This window comes from Thermobia domestica, chromosome 3 (genome assembly GCF_964235325.1).
Source record: "Thermobia domestica chromosome 3, izTheDome1.hap1.1, whole genome shotgun sequence".
Lineage (NCBI taxonomy): Eukaryota > Metazoa > Arthropoda > Insecta > Zygentoma > Lepismatidae > Thermobia > Thermobia domestica.
In genome coordinates, this window is record NC_137456.1 from 320,476,576 (window position 1) to 320,499,443 (window position 22,868).

General features: G+C 34.8%; 1 protein-coding gene across 1 annotated transcript in view; it reads right to left on the minus strand.

Annotated features, from left to right (window-relative positions):
- Positions 1-299: 299 nt before the first annotated feature.
- Positions 300-22,868, minus strand: part of LOC145681871 (DNA damage-regulated autophagy modulator protein 2-like) — a 65,260-nt gene continuing 42,691 nt past the window's right edge. The window contains exons 6-7 of the mRNA XM_081753477.1: positions 11,916-12,067; positions 300-712 (exon numbers count right to left, since the gene is read on the minus strand). Of these exons, the coding sequence (XP_081609603.1) occupies positions 692-712; positions 11,916-12,067 (173 nt within the window). The 3' untranslated portion in view covers positions 300-691. The remainder of the gene's footprint in view (positions 713-11,915; positions 12,068-22,868) is intronic.

Genomic DNA, 22,868 nt, shown 5'->3' on the forward strand with positions numbered 1-22,868 from the left:
ATGTTTTAAATGTTATAGAGAAATACATAAAATAAATTAGGATAGAAAGGTTGGATAGTAAACAAACTCGGAAATGTCGAACAATATTGTAAATGAATCATTAGATAATATATACTAGCGAAAGGTTTACTCTCTAGCATGAATGGAAGTTTACTATAGGTTCAATTTTTAGGTATTGAAGTTGTTCTTTAAGACAGGTTTCTATTGCCACAGGTTAAGTTGCCCAGCTGACGTGGCAAAGGCTATCAGCTATACCTAGGTAAATTAAAATCTAAATCTATAGAATAAAAATACCTGAATAAACAAGTTCTTAAAATGTCATTTATTTACACCTATACAAGACAAATGACTTTGTCAAGTTTAAAAGGCAGATATAGTTTGAATCAGAAATAACGACTTCTGCCAAGTCTTCTTTCTGGGGAAAGATCAGGTATATATACTTGATTAACTGCTTAATAGTATAACACTATAGTATATAACACTATACTGTATGAACACAAAAAAGAAACAGAAGCCTATTGAAAGAAAATATGGTGAACTTTCTTCCAAAGTAGCTGTTATCTTGCTTGTTCCTTTTTCGTTATTTTTTCTTCCTTATTTTGGCATATACAGTTTAAGGAAAGTGATGTAGTGAGAATTTCATACTCCTAAAAACTTCGACTCTTAAACAGAATCCCTATTTTGTCTACTTTTAAGGATTGATAAATGAGATCTGAAATGAGAAATACAATGTATTAATTTTGTCAATATACAATGTACTTATTTTAAATTATTCGTAAAATTTAAATAATCTCTTAAAAATTATCGCCTTTGATTTATAATTTACTTTTGTGTAATAATAATAATAATAATAATAATAATAATAATAATAATTTAATTATACTTGAAAGTTCTAAGGACAGTGTCCAGCAAGTATAGCACTGTAACATACAAAATAATTACTACATTTATGCACAAAAGTAGCACAATGAATACAATTCAATAACGTATGATGAAAAAAATTTGCACACAATATGCAACACTGCGAACCCTGGCAACAATGGACCATGGCCCACGATATGAGTTACGCAGGGAGAATAGTGTATCTGTCGTGCATTAGCAAGTGCAAGAGAAGAATGACGCACAGCGAAATGAGTTTGGCGTTAAATGAGAAACAGCGTCGTAAAATAATCGTCAATATTGGAAAGACAATCCGAATGTTAAAAAGTCAGACCTTGTGAAACACTTCCACCTTGAGTGTGGACCTTGAGTGTGGGATATTCAAGGCGAACGGTCTATAATAGTGTCGAAAGTAGAGAAGGTATGAACGTGGAAAGGGAGGTCGGCAGTTAACGGAAATCGACTTTAAGTGATCCCAAAGTGTTGAGACAAGTTCGACGAGCTACTGCAGGTAAGGTGGCAAAATCATATTGAGAACTTGGTAGGAAATTTCACTGTCATAAAAATTCAGTGAAGGATGCTTTACAGAAAATGGGAATTACCAGACGTAAACGGAAAACTATGTCGAAGATTACGGAACAACAAATTGTGATTCAGAAACAACGTTTAAGAACTCTGGTCACCAAAACGTTCACTGCTACAAATGATGCCCTGTGCATTATGGACGATGAGGCCCATTTTACATTAGACGGTCACGAGGGGCAGCCTAAATCGTACTACGATCTAGGAACTGGTGATGTGTCTGATTCAGTGCGTTTTCCTCCGAAATTAAAATATCCAAAAAAAAAAAAAAAAAAAAAAGTGTTGCTATGGCTTGCTATGAGTGAAAAGGGACTCTATAAACCGCAGTTTTTCACCACAGGTCTTGCGCTAAACTCCGAACGTTATGTGAAATTCTGTTTGACGAAAGTTAAACAGTTTATCAACACGTATCATCGTGGAGACAATGTGATGTTTTGGCCAGATTCAGCCAGCTACCACTACACTACAGCAAGTCTTGCAGCCATAGCACACTATGGTCTACGCTATATACCCAAAGATCAAAATCCTCCTAATGTTGCTCAACTTCGGCATATTGAAGACTTTTGGGCAAATTTAAAGAGACAAGTGTATGCCAATATTTATCAGCCAACATTCGTTGCAGGTCTTATCCAACGGGTCCGTAGATGCTTGAATGAAATAGATAAATCGTGTTTCGCGAAATCCGTGCAAAAAGTTCCCCGCAAGTCGCAAAGCCAGCAGATATGGCGTAAATCTATTTGTACATTAAAGTTAAGATGTCATTCTTGTTTAACAATCAGAGAAAACAATAAAATTGCGATAGTTGAGTGTGACAAACGGATTATAATTTTATGCATTTTTTTCACCATACGTTATTAGATATAGTACATATCAAGTGCCGTAGTAAATTACTATAGTTTGAAAATAGTCACGTAAAACAAAATTAAGCACTGAAACAGCTCGTGTTTACAGAATTATTTTCTCTAATTTTAAAATAGCAAGATAACATTGTATAAAAGAAATCCTGTATGATGTACCAGTTATATATTACATCAGGTCAAAGAAATCTGTAATAAATACAGTAATAATAAAAAGAAATATAATAAATTATTTTATTGGCCTAATCCAACAAACTTTTTGTCTGTCATTAAGAACACTGAATGCAATACTCTATTAGAGGGTATTTTATAGCAGTAGGTTTGGTTTCCTTACTCCATGTGATATCACTCTGAATGAGATATTTACCTAGTTATATCATAAATACTGTCACAAAGTTGGAGTGGCACTGTAGGCATCCGGAGTGGCACAGTGCAGCCATTGTGTATAAAGCGGAAGATGCATGTAGCATGTGTTAGACTGTTCATGACACACGTTGATATTGTATTGAGTTCTGATGGAGTGCGAAAATCGTGTAGCAGTAATTGCACTACACAAGGTCGGGAAGACAGCAGGTGAGATTTTCAACCTCTTAAAACCCCTACAAAATCAGTAAGAGGTTCGTGTATCGCGCCACACAGCGATACACCGAGACTGGAACGGTAGCTGACCGAGCAAGGAGTGGCAGACCACGAACGGTGCGAACTCCGCAGGTCCAGAAGGCATTCACAGCAAGATTGGAAGAAATCCTGTTCGAACACAAAGTGTGATGGCTACTGAGATGAACATCAGCAGAAATTCCATGTCTCGTCTGCTCAGGAGGGACCTACATCTACGGGCTTATAAGAGGCGGACTGGTCACTTTCTGACCCAAACATTAATGTTGCAGAGAATCTTTATATCAAAGAGAGTATTCCGGTGTTACGCTAAAAATCTGCACAGAAAAATTCTGTTCACTGATGACAAGGTGTTCACAATTGAGCAGGCCTACAAACTCCCAAAATAACCGTGTGTATGCCACGTCATGTACTGCAGCTGCTGAGGCAGCTCCAAGGGCTCAAAGGGCACCTCATCCTGCCTCAGTGATGGTTTGGTGGGGCTAATGAGCTACTCAGGCACAACACAGCTGCATTTTTGCGAACAAGGTGTTAATATATCTGCCAAAGTGTACCAGAACACAGTGCTAACATCTATAGTGAAACCACTGTCTGCTACCATGTTCTCTGGAGGAAGGTGGACCTTCCAGCAGGATTTCGCTCCAGGCCACAAAGCGAAAACAACCGAGGAGTGGCTGGTACGGAACGTTCCCGACTTCATTTCTACCGCTGTTTAGTCTTCTAGCAGTCTAGACCTTAACCTGTTGGACCACAAACTTTGGACAGTCCTTCAGGCAAAAGTCTGCCATAAGCGGCATCCATCTGTTGACAGTCTGAAGCAATTCTTCGCCCTAGCAGTGAACAATTTTCCCATGGGCGTGGTGAGTAATGCCATTGACCAGTGGCCTTATAAACTTCATACCTACATCAAGGCAATGGGGAACATTTCGAAAAATGATTCGTACGTCAGGTGTACAACATATCAATGTAAAACATAACCAAAATAAATTGTCTTAGTCTTAATAGTTTCTGTGTTATTCACATTCAAACTTGTGACAGTATTTATGATATAACTAGGTAGTGACTATTGATTTTATTACTACTTTCCTAAGAATTTGCCTAAAAGAATTAACGCTTGATATTATGTTCTTCCTGGTAAAACATTTTGGGTAAATACCTCTGCTCGTACACAGGAGAAAATATACTGGTGTTAAGATTATTTAATTTTAACACTTGCCATGGGGGCGCGGTGGCTCAGTGGTAGAGCGTTCACCTCCGGTGCTCGGGGTCCCTGGTTCGATCCCAGCTCGTGCCGTGTGGACTTTGTCTTGGACAAACACCGTGCTCGTGGGTTTTCTCGGGGTTCTCCCGTTTCCTCCCACTTTCTTCATTCCACCATTTCACTCATTTCTCATTATCACCGTCTCCTTTAGCCTAACCGGCATAACCGTGGGACGTTAAACTTAAAGATTTCATTTCATTTAACACTTGCCAGTGTTTTGAGCATGACTACCACATTAGCGTGTTATTTTACACCAACTCTTAAATCTTCCTGTTAACACAGGCATGGTGTTACCGACTTCACATAGAGACGGTGTTCAAAGTGTGAAAACTGCTTCTTATCGGTGTTGCAGAACTAAGGCAATGAATAAAGGAGCGCAAAAATAAAAATACTGCCATGATCTGAATGCAGGCCAATTGAGATACAAATATTAATAATAACTAACTAACTCTATGGCCTATGGAACCCGGAGGTTCAATGCCGCGTTCACAAAAGCTCTCCACTGACTTCTATCCTTAGCCAACTGGATCCAGTTTCTACCTTGTATTCCTATCTCTGAAAGATACATCTTTATATTGTCCTTCCATCTGCGCCTAGGTCTTCCTAATGGTCGTTTTCCGATTGATCTTCCAGTTAAGACTTCGAAAGCATTTCAACTCTCTTCTATCCTAGCTACATGACCTGCTCACCTAAGCCTCCAGGCTTGATGATCCCAACAATGTTTAGTAAGGGTATAAATTATGTACTTCCTCGTTATTAAGTTTCCGCCATTCCCCACTCCCGTTCATCTTGAGTCCGAATATTCGTCTCAGTATCTTGTTCTCAAATACCTTCAGTCCATTTCCTTCCATCACAGTAAGAGACCATGTTTCGCAACCATTGAGAACAAGAGGCATGCTTATCGTTTTATATATTATAAGCTTGAAATTCTTCGACAGAATTCGCAACGACAAGAGATTTTGAAAAGAATAATAACACGAAATCCCTGCTTTTAGTCGACATTTAATTTCTCCGTGAATATGATTTTCGTCTGTTAATACTGATCCTAGATATTTGAAACTATCTACTTTATCAAAAGTATCATTTAATATTTTAACGCATCCATAATTTGCTGTATTACGGTCCCGAAGCACTTCCATGTGTTTAGTTTTCTCTGCATTTACTTCTAAACCCATGTCTCTGCAAGCGTTTAATAAGATCTTTCTGTTGTTCTCCTATCATCCCCTATTAAATTTACATCATCAGCATATGCCATAACCTGATGAATACCATTCAACTCTAGGCAGTGATTGCTATCTTTGATTTTCCTTAAAGCGTATTCCAGAATAAAGTTGAATAATAATGGCGACACCCCATCTCATTGTTTCAAGCCATTTTCGACGTGAAAGCTCGTGGACAAAAATTTTCCTACCCGGACTTTACTTTGGGATTCATTTAAACACATTTTAATTAATCTAATTAGCTTTCTCGGATTCCAATTTTTGGAAGAACGTTGTTTAATGTTTCTCTCTCAACCGAATCGTAAGGTTTTCTAAAATCTATAAATAGTTGATGTACCGGGATATTGTATTCCCACTTTTTTCAAGTATTTGGTGAATGGTAAATATTTGGTCGATGGTTGATCGATTTCGTCTAAATCCGCACTGATAATCTCCAATGCTTTCATCTGCGTATGGGGTCAATCTTGCTAATAGAATATTTGAAAGGATTTTATAGAATGAAGACAGAACAGAAATAACTCGATAATTATTACAGTCAGTTTTGTAAAAATATTAATAATACTAATACCAATAATTGAGTTATTCGTCAGTGGTCAGCAAAACCTCCTACTTGCTAGAAACAGCGTCACAGACACCTCAAAGTCCTATATATTGCATAGATAGCACCTATTCTGTAGTTCTAAGCCTGCTCTTCTTTTTTCAGAAAAGGATTTAGTTTGAACAAGAAATGGGTTTACTCATAGAACATTTTTGTGCTGAATTATTTATATATTTTAGGCCATTGTTGGTTTGATTCCATGGGTATAAATAACCATGGGCGGCGATTAGGGGGAGCAAGAGGGGGCAGTTGCCCCCCCCCCAACTTTTTTGAAGTGACGCCCTAATTTATATAATTTCATTTGGAAATGTAAACAGGATGTCCACACAATTTTGGAGAAAAGATCTCTGACTTTTCCCTGAGTTTCCATGACGAAAGTTCCAGATTTCCCTGACCCCTGAATAACTTAAAAATATAGAAAAAAGAAAGAAACTCCAGCCTTCACACTCCCCATAGTTGGCCTTGTTCTCTTCCGCTTCTGTTTCTTTCTTTTTTCAATTTTCTTTCCAAAGAAATGTAAATTTACAAACATATGCATTAGGCCGATATTGATTAGGCCTACATATTACACAAAATGTAAAGTTACAAACGAAACTGTGCAGTATACAGAGTACTTAAGATATGAAAAAAATACACTTTATATGCTTACACATTATAATACCAAATTACCTATAGTAATAAACAGTTCATACATGATTTTACTGATTATTAAAAAAAATACACACAGACATACTTTTGTTGGTGCAGTTGTTAAATGCAATTCTTTCTCGCATAGTTTTCTTCTCATTGACATGAATATCCTTCTTGTTGTCTCCACAGTTTAATTTTCTTTTCTTCTTCCTCCAGCTCCTTTAGTTGTTGCTGAATCTTCCGTTTCTCTCTCCTCTTCTCATCTCCAGCATTTATTTCTTTTTTCTTTTCCAGATACACCAGATATTGTCTCATTGATCTTCTTACTGAATTTATCATACCTCTTGTAATTATTAATCCTGATGATCCACATATTCTCATCACAGAATCATATATGATACGTTGAGTCACCAGAGATTCTTCATGTAAGTTGTCAACAATGATAAATTTATTTATTGTGAAACCACTTTCAAAAAATGCGTTTCCGTGAAAGAAGATAAAACACAATTTCATAACTGACCATAAGTCAACGAAGTTCTTCCCATTTCCTAAGACTAAGTAAAAAACTCATCAAGTCCAATACCATCTCTATCATTGGCTATGAATTAATTGGAGTGTTCTTTAAATTCTTCAGTCTGAGCTTTTACTGTGAGCTGGAGATATTTTTTCGCGTTCTCAGCCACTTGTCCAGATATCCTCTTGGCACCATGCAATTATTCTAGAACAGCGTCTATTCTTTTGAGTAAATATGCCAGGATGCAGTTAGATATGTGTTTTTCGCATAAAATTAGTTTCAACAACTATATCTGAGAACACTACATTTTGCACCCAGTAACAGTAAAGAAATCAACCCTATTTCATAAATTCAGTAATTGAACAATGGACTTAAATAGATTTTTCCCTGACTTTCCCTGATCAATCTGCCATTTCCCTGACTTCACCTGATACATTTTTACTTCCCTGACTTTCACTTTTTTTCCAGAATGTGGACACGGACACCCTGGTAAAGATTTTGTATTTATTACTGTTTCATAGGGAAAAAATGGTGCCATATGATATTTGCCGTTGCGTGAGTATGTATTGCATATTTGTCTTCCCGTGGAGTAAGAAAGCTACAGGAATTGCATTTTAGTTGCAATTCAAAGTAATTAATATTGCAATTGAATAGTTCCTTTGTCATAGCATATGCTTGCAGTACTTCCTGTATTTCATTTTCTAAGAGTAAAAACATTCATTTAATGGCATGTGTGGAATTAAAAGTATAAGTTGTTTATTAATCCCCAGTTTCAATATAATGTCTGCAAAACAAACGTCATTATTCATTACTATGATTAATATTATCCTTTCTATTTATTTGTTTTGCAAATTTACTAAATAATCTGATCATTCGATTTTTCAGACAGAGTTTTAAGATGTTCATGAGCAAGAACTCAAATCTCTTCTTACACTTTCGTTGTTTAAGAGTATAAAGCGCTAGGTACCTACCTGTATTGCTCTTACGAATTTACTTAATAAAACAGAAATACGATATAGGGCATTTTAAGTGAAAAAGATAGTATCCTATTAGTTATGCAATCTTTCATCAAACATTGCTAGAAACAACCAGGAAATCTAACATTGATATACAATTGTTAAGATAATGTCTTGCCCCCCCACTTTTAACGTCCAACCGCCGCCACTGTAAATAACCAATCAGTTAAATGTGTAACTGCCATTAAAGGGTTTTGCCCTCTCTCTCGGCAAGTGATCTGCTAGAAAGAAGTGCAAACATAAATAACATTAGTTGTACAATGTGGTATAAAAAATTCAATCATGCAAAATAGAAGCACATCCAAAAGTACTGAAATAGAGGTAAATAGGCATGAACATATATAATAAACGCTGTAAGATGTTGAACTGTGTAAAGATATATCATGGGAAGGCTACGATCAAGGAATAAACGAGAAAGAAAGGAAAGCGCACAGTGAAAATGGGTAGATAAAAGTACATGTTAATTATAATTGTAATTATGAGAATTATTTTAGCACGATTAATGAAATGAAAGTGTATTATTCGCGACAACAAATTGATATGGTTAACAGTAAAAAATGCATGTTAGGCTTCTGTCTTGGGACGCCTCAATATTGATGTAGACATAAGGAGCTCAGATTATTGGTGAGAAAGAACAGTGCAACTATGGAGAAAGATCAGGGATAGCTTGATGAATGATTTGACATTGAAAGAATCTACGATGAAAGTGATCCACACGAAGGTTGGTTTCGTGAAGTGTGATCAATATACTTAATGGTAAATGGCAGTATTTGAAAGTGGAGTCTTAGAGTCTACGAAAACTGGGTCCAGAAAAATATCTTGAGATTCTAGGCATTTGGCTATGTGTCGCTCACGTAGGATTGAGATATGTTCTATAGTGATGCAGACTATATTCGATTGTATAGTTCTCGGTTAGGATTTGATTCAGTATGTTAAGCATATTACACGTCGCTCCATAATTTCGAACCTATTGTAGAATCAATAAGTGTGGGGATTCTTTCCGAAGAATATCATAAAATTTCGTAACTGGCGTTCAAAAGTTGTATTAGTTTTAAATTTTATTTATTTATTGTTTGCTATTAAAAACGATTTACCAGGTATGTTAGGTATGTATATTAAGTAAAGTACATGGACTATTATTTACTGTAATCTTTCATGAAAATATTTTTATGAGCATATGATTTTCCGACAATATTTATAAAAGTAGAAGTCCTGCCATCTGTTGTTTCTATGTCCATGATGTTCCTCTTCCTCTTACATTTTATTGCTCATAGCCACTTATTAATAGATAATGTCACACTTTACTATATTTTAAAAGAGTCATGTCCGTTTAAAAAGAAAGGAAAATGTTTTGTAAAAGTAGACCCAGTAACCGTATATATATATATATATATATATATATATATATATATATATATATATATATATATATATATATATATATATATATATATATATATAATGAAATGAGATACTATGACATCACATCAAGTCTCCTAGTTAGCTCAACGTCTACTATTTGAAGAATTACTCGATAGAGTTGAAGTAGACTTGTGTCAAAATTCAACACAACTCTTTTAACACAAAGCCAGTCCATTGAACTGAGAAAACAACTTTTGGTGTTTAGTCACAACAAAATTGTTATAAATGTTGGTTAAAATAAACATAATTTATAAACTTAGTAATAATCATTACTATTATTTTAACGATTTTCTTGTTTAAATTTATTGTTTGGAACATAATGCCGAATCAGGTGGGCCGCAGTGGTTCAGTGGCAGCGGGTTCCCGTCTTGTGCGTAGGGTCCTTGATTCCATTCCAGCTCGCGCTAAGTAGGCTTTGTGGTGGACAAACACGGTGTACGTGGGTATTCTCGGGGTTCTTCCGTTTGCTCTCAATTTCTTCATTACAATATTTTATTCGTTCTCATCGTTAACGGCATAACAAACGGATGTAAGACTGAATTACTTCATTTCTAACACCGAATCTGTGTTCACCTCTTCCCTTTTGTAAGTAGGTCACTATGTATCAATTAACAGCCAGCAATGAGTTTTCAATCGGGTTGGATAAGCTCACATCTCCTTCTTCGCTTTTAACCTATTAGTGTCAATATATGCTTGATTTTTCCACATTTCGTACGTATTTTGTTTTTATCATATGTTTTATAGATTACGGGACGTTAAACTCAAGACCACCATATTTATTTCCTTAAGATTACGATTTCCATTCTGCAATTTGCTAAGAGTAATTACTGCATGTTGTTGCCAACGGATCGAGATTATATTTTCAGTATTAAATTATGGTTGTTGCATCGACAAGGAGTGTTTTCCTTATGTGATTCCAATCCTGTGTAGTTATATGTTAAGTTAGTTGAGTTATATGTTAGATTATGTTGAGTTATTCAATTCCTACTTCTCACTTGAAAGGTGTATATTTTAAGGGCGGATAATCTGCTTTATTTTACTTGATAATATAATCAGACTCTATCCACTTTAATTGGTGGAATGTTCATATGAATAAATTAAGAATTATGAATTTGTTGGGCTTTTTAGTAAAATGTTCAGGACTAAATCGTTTGATCATTGCTGTACTACAGCGTACACAACTTCCCAATATATGTATGGTAGTTACCTTACTATAGACGAGATGGCCCTAAGAGTTCATATTACATCGGCAATCTCTGCATACAAACAACTATGGAAAAGTTAGTCATGTAGTCCTTATGAGCAGAACAATGTTTGGGCATCACATGTGCCAATGGCTTTTGAAAAATTAATACGCTATTCATTGTTTTCACTGAATGCATCTACAAGTTAGTTTTTTTTAATTTTTAGTTATAATTTTCAATCTTTCGTATGATATAGTAATCTTTGATTTGATGGCTACAAAAGAACTGGCTAAATACAAATATTAAAGGAAATAGGAGAACTCCGACGAAACCCACAGAAACAATGTTGTTAACCACAAGGTCACATGGCTCACATGAATCAGGAACTATGGGCACCAGAGGCAAGCGTTCTATTGCTGAACCACTGTAATTCCTCTTTTAATATTGTAAAGTAAATAAAATGCGATATGACAATTATTCAGATGATGATACAACAGACTGATTTCACTGAAATTAGTTCCGTGCTAAAATCTCAATTCGCAAGGTGCTATTTTGAATTATTTCTTATATTTTTCACTTAAAGTTCAATAGGTTAGGCTTAGGATGAATAGGGTTATTTAATTAGTTATTTAGGTCAGTAGAGGTTATTTTTCACATAGAACCATTTCTAGTAGCGGAAAATGTCATATTACTTCTTCTCTTAAGTAAATACTATGCACCTAAATATTTGAGGCTTCAGTCTAATTTCATACTAGCAATGGGTACAATTTGTTAAAAGAAGTATTATAACGTGCTCAAAATAGAATGGCCCGAATATGTGCCCCTACAACTTGACATAAATCACTCCTGCACAAAGTGTGGTTGCAAGCCATGCTGATCTAAATGAACAAGTTAGTCCACGATTTTCTTGCGTTCCAATCAAAATAGCTATCTTTAAGTATACGTATTGTTTACTGTATTATACCTTTCATCAATTGCCTTTACGTGAACAATTTTTATTTACTCTAAAATTAGAATCAGATGGAAAAACGAACTTGTATCTAAATTAACGATTTCATATGAGATATGGTACAGAAGTTAGCCTATTTCACTAAAATGAACCCTTGTAAAAAAGAATAAATTGTAGAAAACAGTTACCTGTAAGTCATGGATTTTCATGTTCCCAAGATCAGGTACAAAGGTTATGGTGAACACAACAGATGTGAAGATCATGATCCACTCCGCAGCACTGCACACTACATGCAATTCCCAGCCTTCATCCTCTGGCTTCCATTTTAACCTATCTTCTCCTGTAACATAATAACAATTACTGCTGTAACATGTTATCTTGGAGCTTTCCTATTTTCATCTCCACGCTAAAAGTGTACGAAGCACTGCATTTCCATTTTCTTGAAATATGACAAAACGTTTCTGCATACATAACAAAAGTCTACTGCGTAATTGTGGCCGCGGTGGCTCAGTGGTAGAGCGTTCACCTCTGGTGCTTGGGGTCCCGGGTTCGATCCCAGCCTCCGCCAAGTGAACTTTGTGGTGGACAAACACCGTGTGAGTGGGTTTTCTCGGGGTTTTCCCGTTTCCTCCCACTTTCTTCATTCCACCATTTCATTCATTACTCATCATCACCGTCTCCTTTAGCCTAACCGGCATAACCGTGGGACGTAAAACTCAAAGATTTCATTTTTTTCTACTGCGTAATTTTCTGTGAAGTATAAAGTATCAATCAGTAAATTGATCGATATATTTTAAACATGCTTCTTTTTTATCCATTTTGTCATCTAAGTGAGTAGTGTTGTAATTGGTTTGATAACTGACAATAAAAACTATTTCACTAATCAAGGATGCTTTCAAAGTCGAATCTTGAATCTGGGGACAACCTATATATTTCCTGAAAGGGTTTGTCGAGCAATTTACAAAACAAGTTTTAATTCCTTCATCGCATGTGGTGCATCCTTATATGGAGGGTTCATATATATCCGACATCCAGTAACTTCGAAAACGTGTGAGTTACGTGGCGAGTGAGTCACATCTTAAAATCAAAGGCCAACAACACTATCTTGCCAGGACTGTGAGTTACATAACTCTCGCACATGACAGGTTATGTGAGTTACATAGCTCTCGCACATGACCAAAATCAAGATGCACCCGGCGACTTCTTCTCTCTCATTAGCCGAGCCTTGTCGTTGCGAGAGTGTTTAAACCTTGGAGAATGACCAGTCGGGTTTATATAGCTACAAAGGAAGAGTTGTTCGGATCGAGTAAAAGAGCTGAAATTACCACCACAACTATTTTTCACCTAATTAGTAACACAAAATCTATTGAACGTTTTTGTACTGCATGACATATCAAACAACTTGTCTAGATGAGCAGTTGACGAATATATAATGAACGTACTGATCTGACAATGTATATAGGCGAAATCGAGGCAAATATAGAAATTGAAATACACCGAATGTGCCACATCTAGGCATAACAATGGGTCACATTAGTTGTGATACCAAATAACTTGCTGTTGACTGGATATTATGGATATGCTTTTCTCAAGTTTATAGGTTCAATAATATGGGATATTTATAGCGAAATAATTACTTTTCTGGATTTATTATCTTGATATAGGATATAATTGGGTAGTGTTTATTATATTCTTAAGCTACTAGTCATACGAAGAGCACTTTAATATATACAGTATGGCGCTAAATTCGTTGTACAAAAGGAAAGAAGTGACTCCTGAGAGTAAAACAAAGAAAAAAGTTCAAATAAACATAGGTCGTAAACCCTATCGTTTACGTGTTATAGGCTGCCGAAAACATGAAAAAATGAATTTTAAAGGTCCATAGCTCCAAAACTATGGTACCTACTGTAGTCGGGTCAAGACTTCACTTAGGAACTAGTATGTGCCGTATCCAAAAATGCGTGTTTCAGAATCCTGAGGTGCTTCTACAACAATTTTTATAGAAAGAGATTGACTACAGGCCTATGATATAAAGTACTCTCCAACTACCTCCATAAAAATTGTTGCGTAAGTATCTTAGGATTCTAAAACATGTATTTCTGGATAGAGCACATATTAATTCCTGAGTGAAGTCTTGACCCTACTACGGTAGGTCCCAAAGTTTTAGAGCTATGAACCTTTAAAATTCATTTTTCCATCTTTTCGGCAGCCTATAACTCGTAAACGATGGGGTTTTTGCCCTATGTTTCTTGGATTTTTTTTGTTTGTTTGTTTTACTCTCAGAAATCACTAATCTGCTTTTGAACAAGGAATGTAGTGCCATACTGTATATATATATATATATATATATATATATATATATATATATATATATATATATATATATATATATATATATAACATATAGGTGAAGCTGTTCTATATGTTTGCACCCTTGAAGGGGCGGGATCACTTCCGGGTAAGGAACTGAAACTAGGGATGCACATGAGACAAGATTTGTGGCCGTCTCGACTCGAAAATGTGCTGTAAAAGTGATGTCTCGACTCGAAAAATGTATATTTCTCTATTGGAAGAGCCGTGTCTCGACTCAAATTTTGTCAGGAAAATCCTGTCTCGACTCGTCTCGTGCGCATCCCTAATTGAAACCTGTTTTGGAACTTGCTTGACATACCCTTTCAGGAAATATATACGTTATCCCCAGATTCAAGCTTCAACTTTGGAGTATTCCTGGTAAGTACTTTTGAAAATTCTATTGAAGTATGCGAAAGTATGTTTACTATTATTATATGAAACATGCAAAGTAGAGAAAAGAAAGGTGATGAAAGAGATTTTGCATTGTATCACATTAATACCATTATCTTGTATTAATTGGCAACTATTGTTATGTCTTAACGTACGACGCACCATCAAGTAAACTTCTCTAAATAGAATGTTATTTGTATATACTGTATGTTGAATGTTGTTTCTCATACGAAAGCTATATCGGTACTAGAGAAAATGTATCGAAAGAGATGGATGATAAATGAAAGTGATTGAATGTGAAATAATTGCTAGAATGAGAATATAGGATGAAACAGGAGAAAACGTAGGTACACCAGAAACTCGCGTCGAATTGCCCTGAGTCGAATCTGGGCCTTTCCATTACAGGTTAGTGATCTACCACTGATCCACAGTGCTCTGAAAAATTAAATAAAAAAGAATTTTAGGAATGATCAAAAATAGATCAAAAAAATTGTGATCTTGGCCAAGAATTTAAGAATGATTCAAACAAATGCATCAAACGATTGCGATCTTTACCAATAATCGAATCCTTTCCTTTTAACGACATATGTCACGTTTTGTCAGACATGAAGTTAATGACAATATTTTGCTACCCGTAGATACACATTTTATGAGATATCTGCCCCTGTCAAGCTGTTGCCTACACTTGAATATATTATAAATAAATAGACGTTTTTGGAGAAACTATACTACGTATTATAGTTTTTCTAATTTTTTCAAAATTTGTTTCTTCTGACATGTGTTGTTTTACAAAAAATTGAGTCAATTAGTTTTTGGATCAGGGACCACAAAATTTTTGAACGGCCCCTAAATAGAGTTTTCGTATTTCTTACGAAATAAACATATCATACCGAGTTAAGTGATAGATTGGTTGAGTTGATTTTGAGTTTAACGTCCCTTTCAGCAGCGAGGCTATGTGAGACGGGACCTACTGATTAACGTAGAATCCAAACCACATGAGTTCCCGCCGGTAGTCGAACCCGGGTCTCTCACGCCAAAGTGATAGATTGGGTTTGGCTACACTAAATGTAGTTCTCCAGATATAAGACCTATAAAAATTTTTTTGATTGAAATATATTGGCTCTTTTGATGAATTTTTGAATCAAGGCCCACAAAATTTTGAACGGCACCTAAATCGAGTTTAGGTATTCTTTACGAAATATGCACATCATTCTGAGTTGAATGATAGCTCGAGTTTAGCTACACTATGTGTAATTCTCCAGATATAAAGCCTACAAAACAATTTTTTGCCTGAAATATATAAGATTTTTTGATCTAAAAATGTCAATGTCAATATATTGTTAACAGCTCGTTCTGATATCGTCGTTAAGATGTAAGAGTTAGTAAATAAGTAACAATTATGAAAAATGAAATGAAATCTTTAAGTTTAACGTCCCATGGTTATGCCGGTTAGGCTAAAGGAGACGGTGATAATGAGAAATGAGTGAAATGGTGGAATGAATAGTGGGAGGAAACGGGAGAACCCCGGGAAAACCCACGAGCACGGTGTTTGTCCACCACAAAGTCCACACGGCGCGAGCTAGGATCGAACCAGGGACCCCAAGCACCGGAGGTGAACGCTCTACCACTGAGCTACCGCGCCCCCTAAGTAACAATTAATTAACAGAGGTAAAGGTAATTAAGTTGAAGAACATACCTTCTCTTACAAATGATCCAGGTATTATTCTGATCATCTTAAATAATTAATTAGTTTATATAGCCCTAAATCAACGACTTGATCGCTGCCTCATAAATAAATATATTATATAGTCAAATGGAAAGAAAATCAACCCTTAAAAATCGCAAGTTATGAAAATAAACCGTGGAAAAGCGACCTTACGGATTAGAGTAGAAAAAAATAGAACTTTCCAGAGTCGATCATATGAAATATCTGGGATGTATTTTGACGAAAGACGCATACTGCACCAAAGAGATCAGTCAAGAATAGCTAAAGAAGCATTCAACAAAAATAATCATTCTTAGCTAGACAGGCTTAATAGTGTATTAAGGAAGAAGTTGGTCGGTGCAATTACAACGATAACGTTGTATATAGTATTTGCAATCTGTGCTAGCTTATAAAAAGGGGATCAGAGGCGAATTATTTGAGCAGTATTATATATAAAGAAAAGAAAGACACACAGAGATATCGAGAGATTATTTTGTAATCGTTAACTAGAAAAAGAGTTGTTGCTATGAAGATGTAGTAAATAAGTGTGTGTATGTATGTAGACATCTTGTTAATATGCATAAAGTTGATCATGTACGCTTCTCATGGTTGAATATTAAAAATCAGCTAAGAAAGTGATAAAACGTATGAATTACTTTGAAGATTACTAAAATTGTATTTACGAACCACCTTCTAAAGAGGTGCCTCAACACGGGAAATGTAAAAAGTGTCGTTTTGAAGAATAGTAAAAACGGCAAGTTTTCAACGTGACATTAGTGTTACCATATTGAGAAGCGCTAAGGTGATACACCGAAATATGGCCATGAGTGCAACAGATAGTGATATAACTGGTGATCAGAGTGTGTATCCAGAAATGAATCCTAATAAAAATTTGACTGACATTTTAAGAGACTTAGCTCAACAAATTAAGGATCAAGTACGAAAAAGTGATGAAATAGCTCAACAGATTAGGAACCAGTCTGAGCAAATTAATGATCAAGTACGAAAAAGTGATGAAATAGCACAACAAATTAGGGAACAAGGTCAACACTTTGATGAAAAATTGGATCAGAAGATAAACCAGCTAGCTAAGGATTTTGATGAAAAGATAGCGAGGTTAGAACAATGTAATGAAAGCAGATGGGATCTTATTCAACGTCAACTGAGTCAGACGAACCAACACATAGTAGAAAAATTTGAACAGTACGACGAAAAAATGGAAAAAGTAACACAAAGATTTACGGAAGTTCAAGATTCAGTAGATGACCTAGAGTCAACGGTAAATACTCACGCCAATCACATTAAAATATTGCAAGATGAGGTGAACTTTATCAAGGAGAAATGTATTCCGAAAGTCTATTTCAGGACAATGGATATATGAATGTGGTGCATCCTACATCTACAGGTTGTGAACCTACTCGTCATCCCAGACCAATTTTGGAACTTAATGAATCTTCGAGCTGTGAAGAGTACTGATAGAGAAAGAAGAGTGAGGCAAACATCCCGGCGTAAACACGACTCCAACAGATGTATGAAGACAAATACAGGTAAACCGTTACGATTCAGCGAAGTTAAGTCGCTTACTAAATTTAGTGGTGTGCCGGAAGATGTCCCCGCTAGGGCATTTCTTGAAAAATTTCAGGATGAATGTGAACTCATGGGTATAGATGAGTCTCAGTTTTAAAAATTATTGCCGCATATATTATTACCACCCTGTTTAACATGGTTTAAAGCTATCAGGGTTAACTTCGTACATATTCAGATTTTAAGAATGCTCTCCTATCAAATTATGAAAATGATTTTATGATAGCGAATAGAGATGCCGTCTTGCGAACGAAACATTTCAATACAAAATTACACAGGAGTATTACAGAATTTGTAGTATCTACATATAATGAGTTAAGATCACTAAATCCAAATCATCCGGAATCCCGAATTATAGCTTCCATTAGAATCTTATTGCCATTTCGACTACAACAGTTGTTAATGTCGGCGTAGTGCATTAGCTTTAATCACCTAATTATGCTTATTCAGAATTATGAAAGTCAGTCGGCAATACAGAATAACAATAAAATGCAGGATAGAGGTCAGGGTAGTTATGGACGCAATCAGACACGATATGCTTCTGTCCGTAATGTAAATGTACAACCTGAAAATAATTCTAATGTCCATAGTTTTAATAATAGAATGAATAGTTATAATCGTACCGATAATCAAACGCAACCTAATTACAGAAATGGAGCTAGGAATTTTAGAAATAGCAACAGGAATTTCAGTAGAAGTAATAATTATCGCCGATTTTCACAAAATCAATTTACAGATGGCAGGAATTTTGTAAATAGGAATCAAAATATGGTATCATCCTATGAAAGACAAGAATGTACACAAGATTGTGCTATACAATGTTGCTTAAATGAACCCTTCGAACGTATAACTTGAACTATCAAAAAGGCGTCCGATGGATTTGTATTAAATTGACCTTTGCTTACGTCTATGGTTAATATGTTCTTCATTCGATTTATTATTAAAATGTATGTTAAAAATATATGTAATTGTGAAATAGTTCGAAAAAGTGATGAAATTAAGTTATGGTAGTTAACTGGATATATTATTGAATTTGTTCTTTATAGTTTTGTTGCAATTTTATAGTGTTAACTGAGGAAATGTTAATTTGTGTTTCATGCTAAGAAATTATCTAAAAGCTTTATTGTAAGACGCTACTCTTGTTTTCGAGTTTTTATTCTATGCGAATTTCATGCGGATATTATAAATATTTAAAAATAAAAGATCATAATTTTAATGTAAACGTATGAAAGTAGTGACAGATATATAAAATAGAAGCAACTTATTATATGGAAAGAATATAAATAATGAATATCGAATCTCTTAATATTTCAAAGTTTATTAACGTATTAAATGATAATTCTCAATGTGTTTATATGTTCTAATTTTGTTGCCTTCTGATCCTACTAATATTTAATATTATAAAGATCTTTATTTGTAATTGATGTTGTTTGAACATGAAGGAAACTATCAGTTAGGTTTAATTTTTGAATAGCCTCATTGACGATAATTATAAATCGACGTTCTTAGTACTGATATATATATTGATAAATATAAAAATGTGTAATGTTATAATATGTTATATATAATGGAAGAGTAAAATATTTGTATTAGAAGTGATATTAAGTACATACGAGGGCTATTCAAAACCTAGGTGTTTTATAATCTTCAACCCAGGGTTCTTTCCTTCATAGCAAAACTATTACGGAAGTCCCGTCCGGACGACATTCTTCAACGATAACGTTGTATATAGTATTTGCAATCTGTGCCAGCTTATAAATAGGGGATCAGAGGCGAATTATTTGAGCAGTATTATATATAAAGAAAAGAAAGACACACAGAGATCGAGAGATTATTTTGTAATCGTTAACTAGAAAAAGAGTTGTTGCTATGAAAACGTAGTAAATAAATGAGTGTATGTATGTAGACATCTTGTTATATATGCATAAAGTTGATTATGTATGCTTCTCATGGCTGAATATTAAAAATCAGCTAAGAAAGTGATAAAATTTATGAATTATTTTGAAGATTACTAAAATTGTATTTACGAACCACCTTCTACTATATGGGATATTGGACTGTTAGGTTCTTGAACTTGGACATTAAGGAAGTCAGGGAAAAAAATATTTAGAGAGCTTCGAAATGTGGTGTTGGAAGAAAATGGAGAAGATAAAATGGGCAGAGAGAGAACAACAAAGATGTTATAAAACGGATAGTAGAGAAGAGGAAGCTTTTAGCCAGCATGCTTTGTAGGAAGATCAATTGCATTCGACGCATCTTGTCAATCACCATAGAAGGAAAGATGGAAGAAAAGCGAGGAATAGGAAGAAGAAGAAGGACACAACTGATCGATGATTTGAAAAACAAAAGAAATATTGGGAGTTAAAAGAGGAAGCTAAGAAGATCGGGAAACGTGGAAGAAACATTTCCATGCGCAAACCTAACACTGAAAGAAAACAAACAAACAATCAAACTCATTAGTCGCAGAAACTACCAAGAGGTAAAATACTTAAAAATAATAATAATAATAATAATAATAATAATAATAATAATAATAATAATAATAATAATAATAATAGACAAATGCGAAAGTCAATAGGTAGTTATGATGCAATACCGATCAAGTATTGTAATGTAAATACAGCAAGGATATAATGCTATAATTTTTGGTAGGTATAAGCACGGCAGTTCAAAAATATAGTATATACGCTCTTTCGTTTGTAAATCTAAGGTGAGTATACGTATAATCATAAAACTATTAGGTGGGTTTAGTAGATGTATCTGCATCTGTATTCCATTTTCAATTAGTGTTTCTACCTTTTTCAATTAGTTTCTGTACTTAGACTTTTTGGTACTCTAGGTACATACTGTCGTTGAAGTATTGAATATTGTAATTACTCTAAGTACTCTCATTGAAGTACAAAGGTTCAATTGTAATTGAATTATTACGGCTTTTTTTTCGGTACTTTAGGAACAATTACTGACATGTAATTATGCTGTACCGGACTGTAGTCTCATTATTTTGCCTACGTAATAACGACCTACATATTTTTTGTTCACTTTTCTTTTTATATGCGTTCCTTTGTAGAGCATGTTAAAGTGACAGGATGAATTATTTTGTGATAAAGGTTTGAATATGAAATTAAAGGAAACGGTCGGCTGTGTTTGTACTCCATGTTGATTAATTATTTTTTGTGTACTTTGTAGCATTTTTGAATGTTTAAACAGAGCTCGCCCATGTATAATGATTTTTGCATTTGGTCTTTATAAAGTGATAAGTTGAATGAATTTGTAATGAGGGTGTGACATTAGATGGATTGAATCGGCAGACTTTGTAGTGCTTTGAATTATAGCGACAAATTTAAAGAAAACGACATTAGTTACTGAAAATAAATTGTTTTGGGTTTAAATGAGAAAATAATGTTAATTTAGTTCTGGGTAGGGTGGACATTTTAATATAAAGGAAGTAATTAATAATGTAAAGAATTCACGCATGGTTCTTGAAGTGTATAATTAATGTCAACCGTTTGATTTTGAAAGACTTTTTTCAACGGAAACGCAATCCTTTAAAGATTAATTGTTTGGGTAAACAACAGGCAAACAAAACTGCAACCCGGCAGGTTTAGGACGCGACAGTAAAATTAATTCAGAACGACAAGGGTTCTTTAAGAAAAGAGACCGCCATCTGTTTTAACATAAGTGCCCGCAGGGGAGGTTGGGCGACACAGAGGATGTAATATAGGAGTTACGGAGAGTGAGAAAGTTTTAGAATTTGGTAGAACTTTCTGGATTTATTTTTGTTGGTATACAAACTTTGATGCAAATCAAGTGGTTACATTTGAAGAAATAAAAGTGCACAATGCGTTTGAGTTGGTGAATTGTATTTTATAGAAGTTAACAGAGAAGAAGAATTTATCTGTAAGTACTGGCTTTGTTTTCTTTCTTGTTTTATGTTTATGTTTTCTTTTTTTTCATATGAGAAGGGACATTGGAAATGAAATACACGTAAACACTTGTAATTGTTGGGAGTATAAGGGGGACGGAAGTGTTCGTTTTTTTTATCGGGAATTGATATTGCGGATTTTCCGGCATTGAAAACCATATGACTCGGTGTATTTTTATGGAATTATAAATTAACTAATGTATAGTGTAATGTAATATGGAGGCTACAGGGATTTAATATTGGTCATTGCACTTGGATTTGAACCAGGGCTCTCCCACGTGGAAAACCGTACGCTAAATCTTTTGTTCGATGGAGTTTTTACTTATATGGCACTAAAATTGAACACAACCTGTGACGTTGCCGGGAATCGAATCAGGATCTACCGCGCCAAAAGTCAAACACAATAAACAAATAGCAAGGAATTTTGGATTGTTTGGACTTCTCCGTTAGGACGAGGCGTAGTTATTATTTTACATATTAAAAGAATAGATGCATAGACACACAGACAGATAAATTTCATAATAAATATGCGATTATTTTCTTGCTCATAGAATTCTAGCATATCTTTAGAATATAAGAAGTTAGTGTTACATGAAAAGACCATTAAATGATGGGTGAAACTGATTACTTATGTAATATAGTATTAATTTTTATTATTTTTTGTGTGTGGTATTAACATTTACAGTAGGGGAAAGGAACTGGGTAGCCTACACCTGCTTTGAATTTTGCTTGTTTTTTTCTTTAGTAATATTGAACTGAACATAAGTTTGAATTTTGATGACGAATAATATTTTTATATTTGTTAGCATATGTCAGTGGTTCCCAACTTTTTTCATTTTGAGGCGCACCTGGAAAAAAAAGTTAACTTTGTGAAATGCAGGAGCTGAATAAAGCTTGGTATGTGATACTTTTGTAATCATTTTATGAGAAAATTTAGATTTTTCTTATCGTTCCTTGAAGGTACAAATAATCGTATTTGATTTGGAGTTTAGTGTCCCTTTTTAGCACCATAGTTATGTGAGACATGGACCTACTGATTAACGTGGAATTAGAATCCTTGAGCTTCAGCAGGAAATTTATTCCCCACGCCAAAGGCGCGTACGCTAACCACTTAGCCACAAAGAAGATTTATTCGTGTTTAAAACTGTTACGTAAACTAAAATACGGTATATTCACCTCGTGATTTAC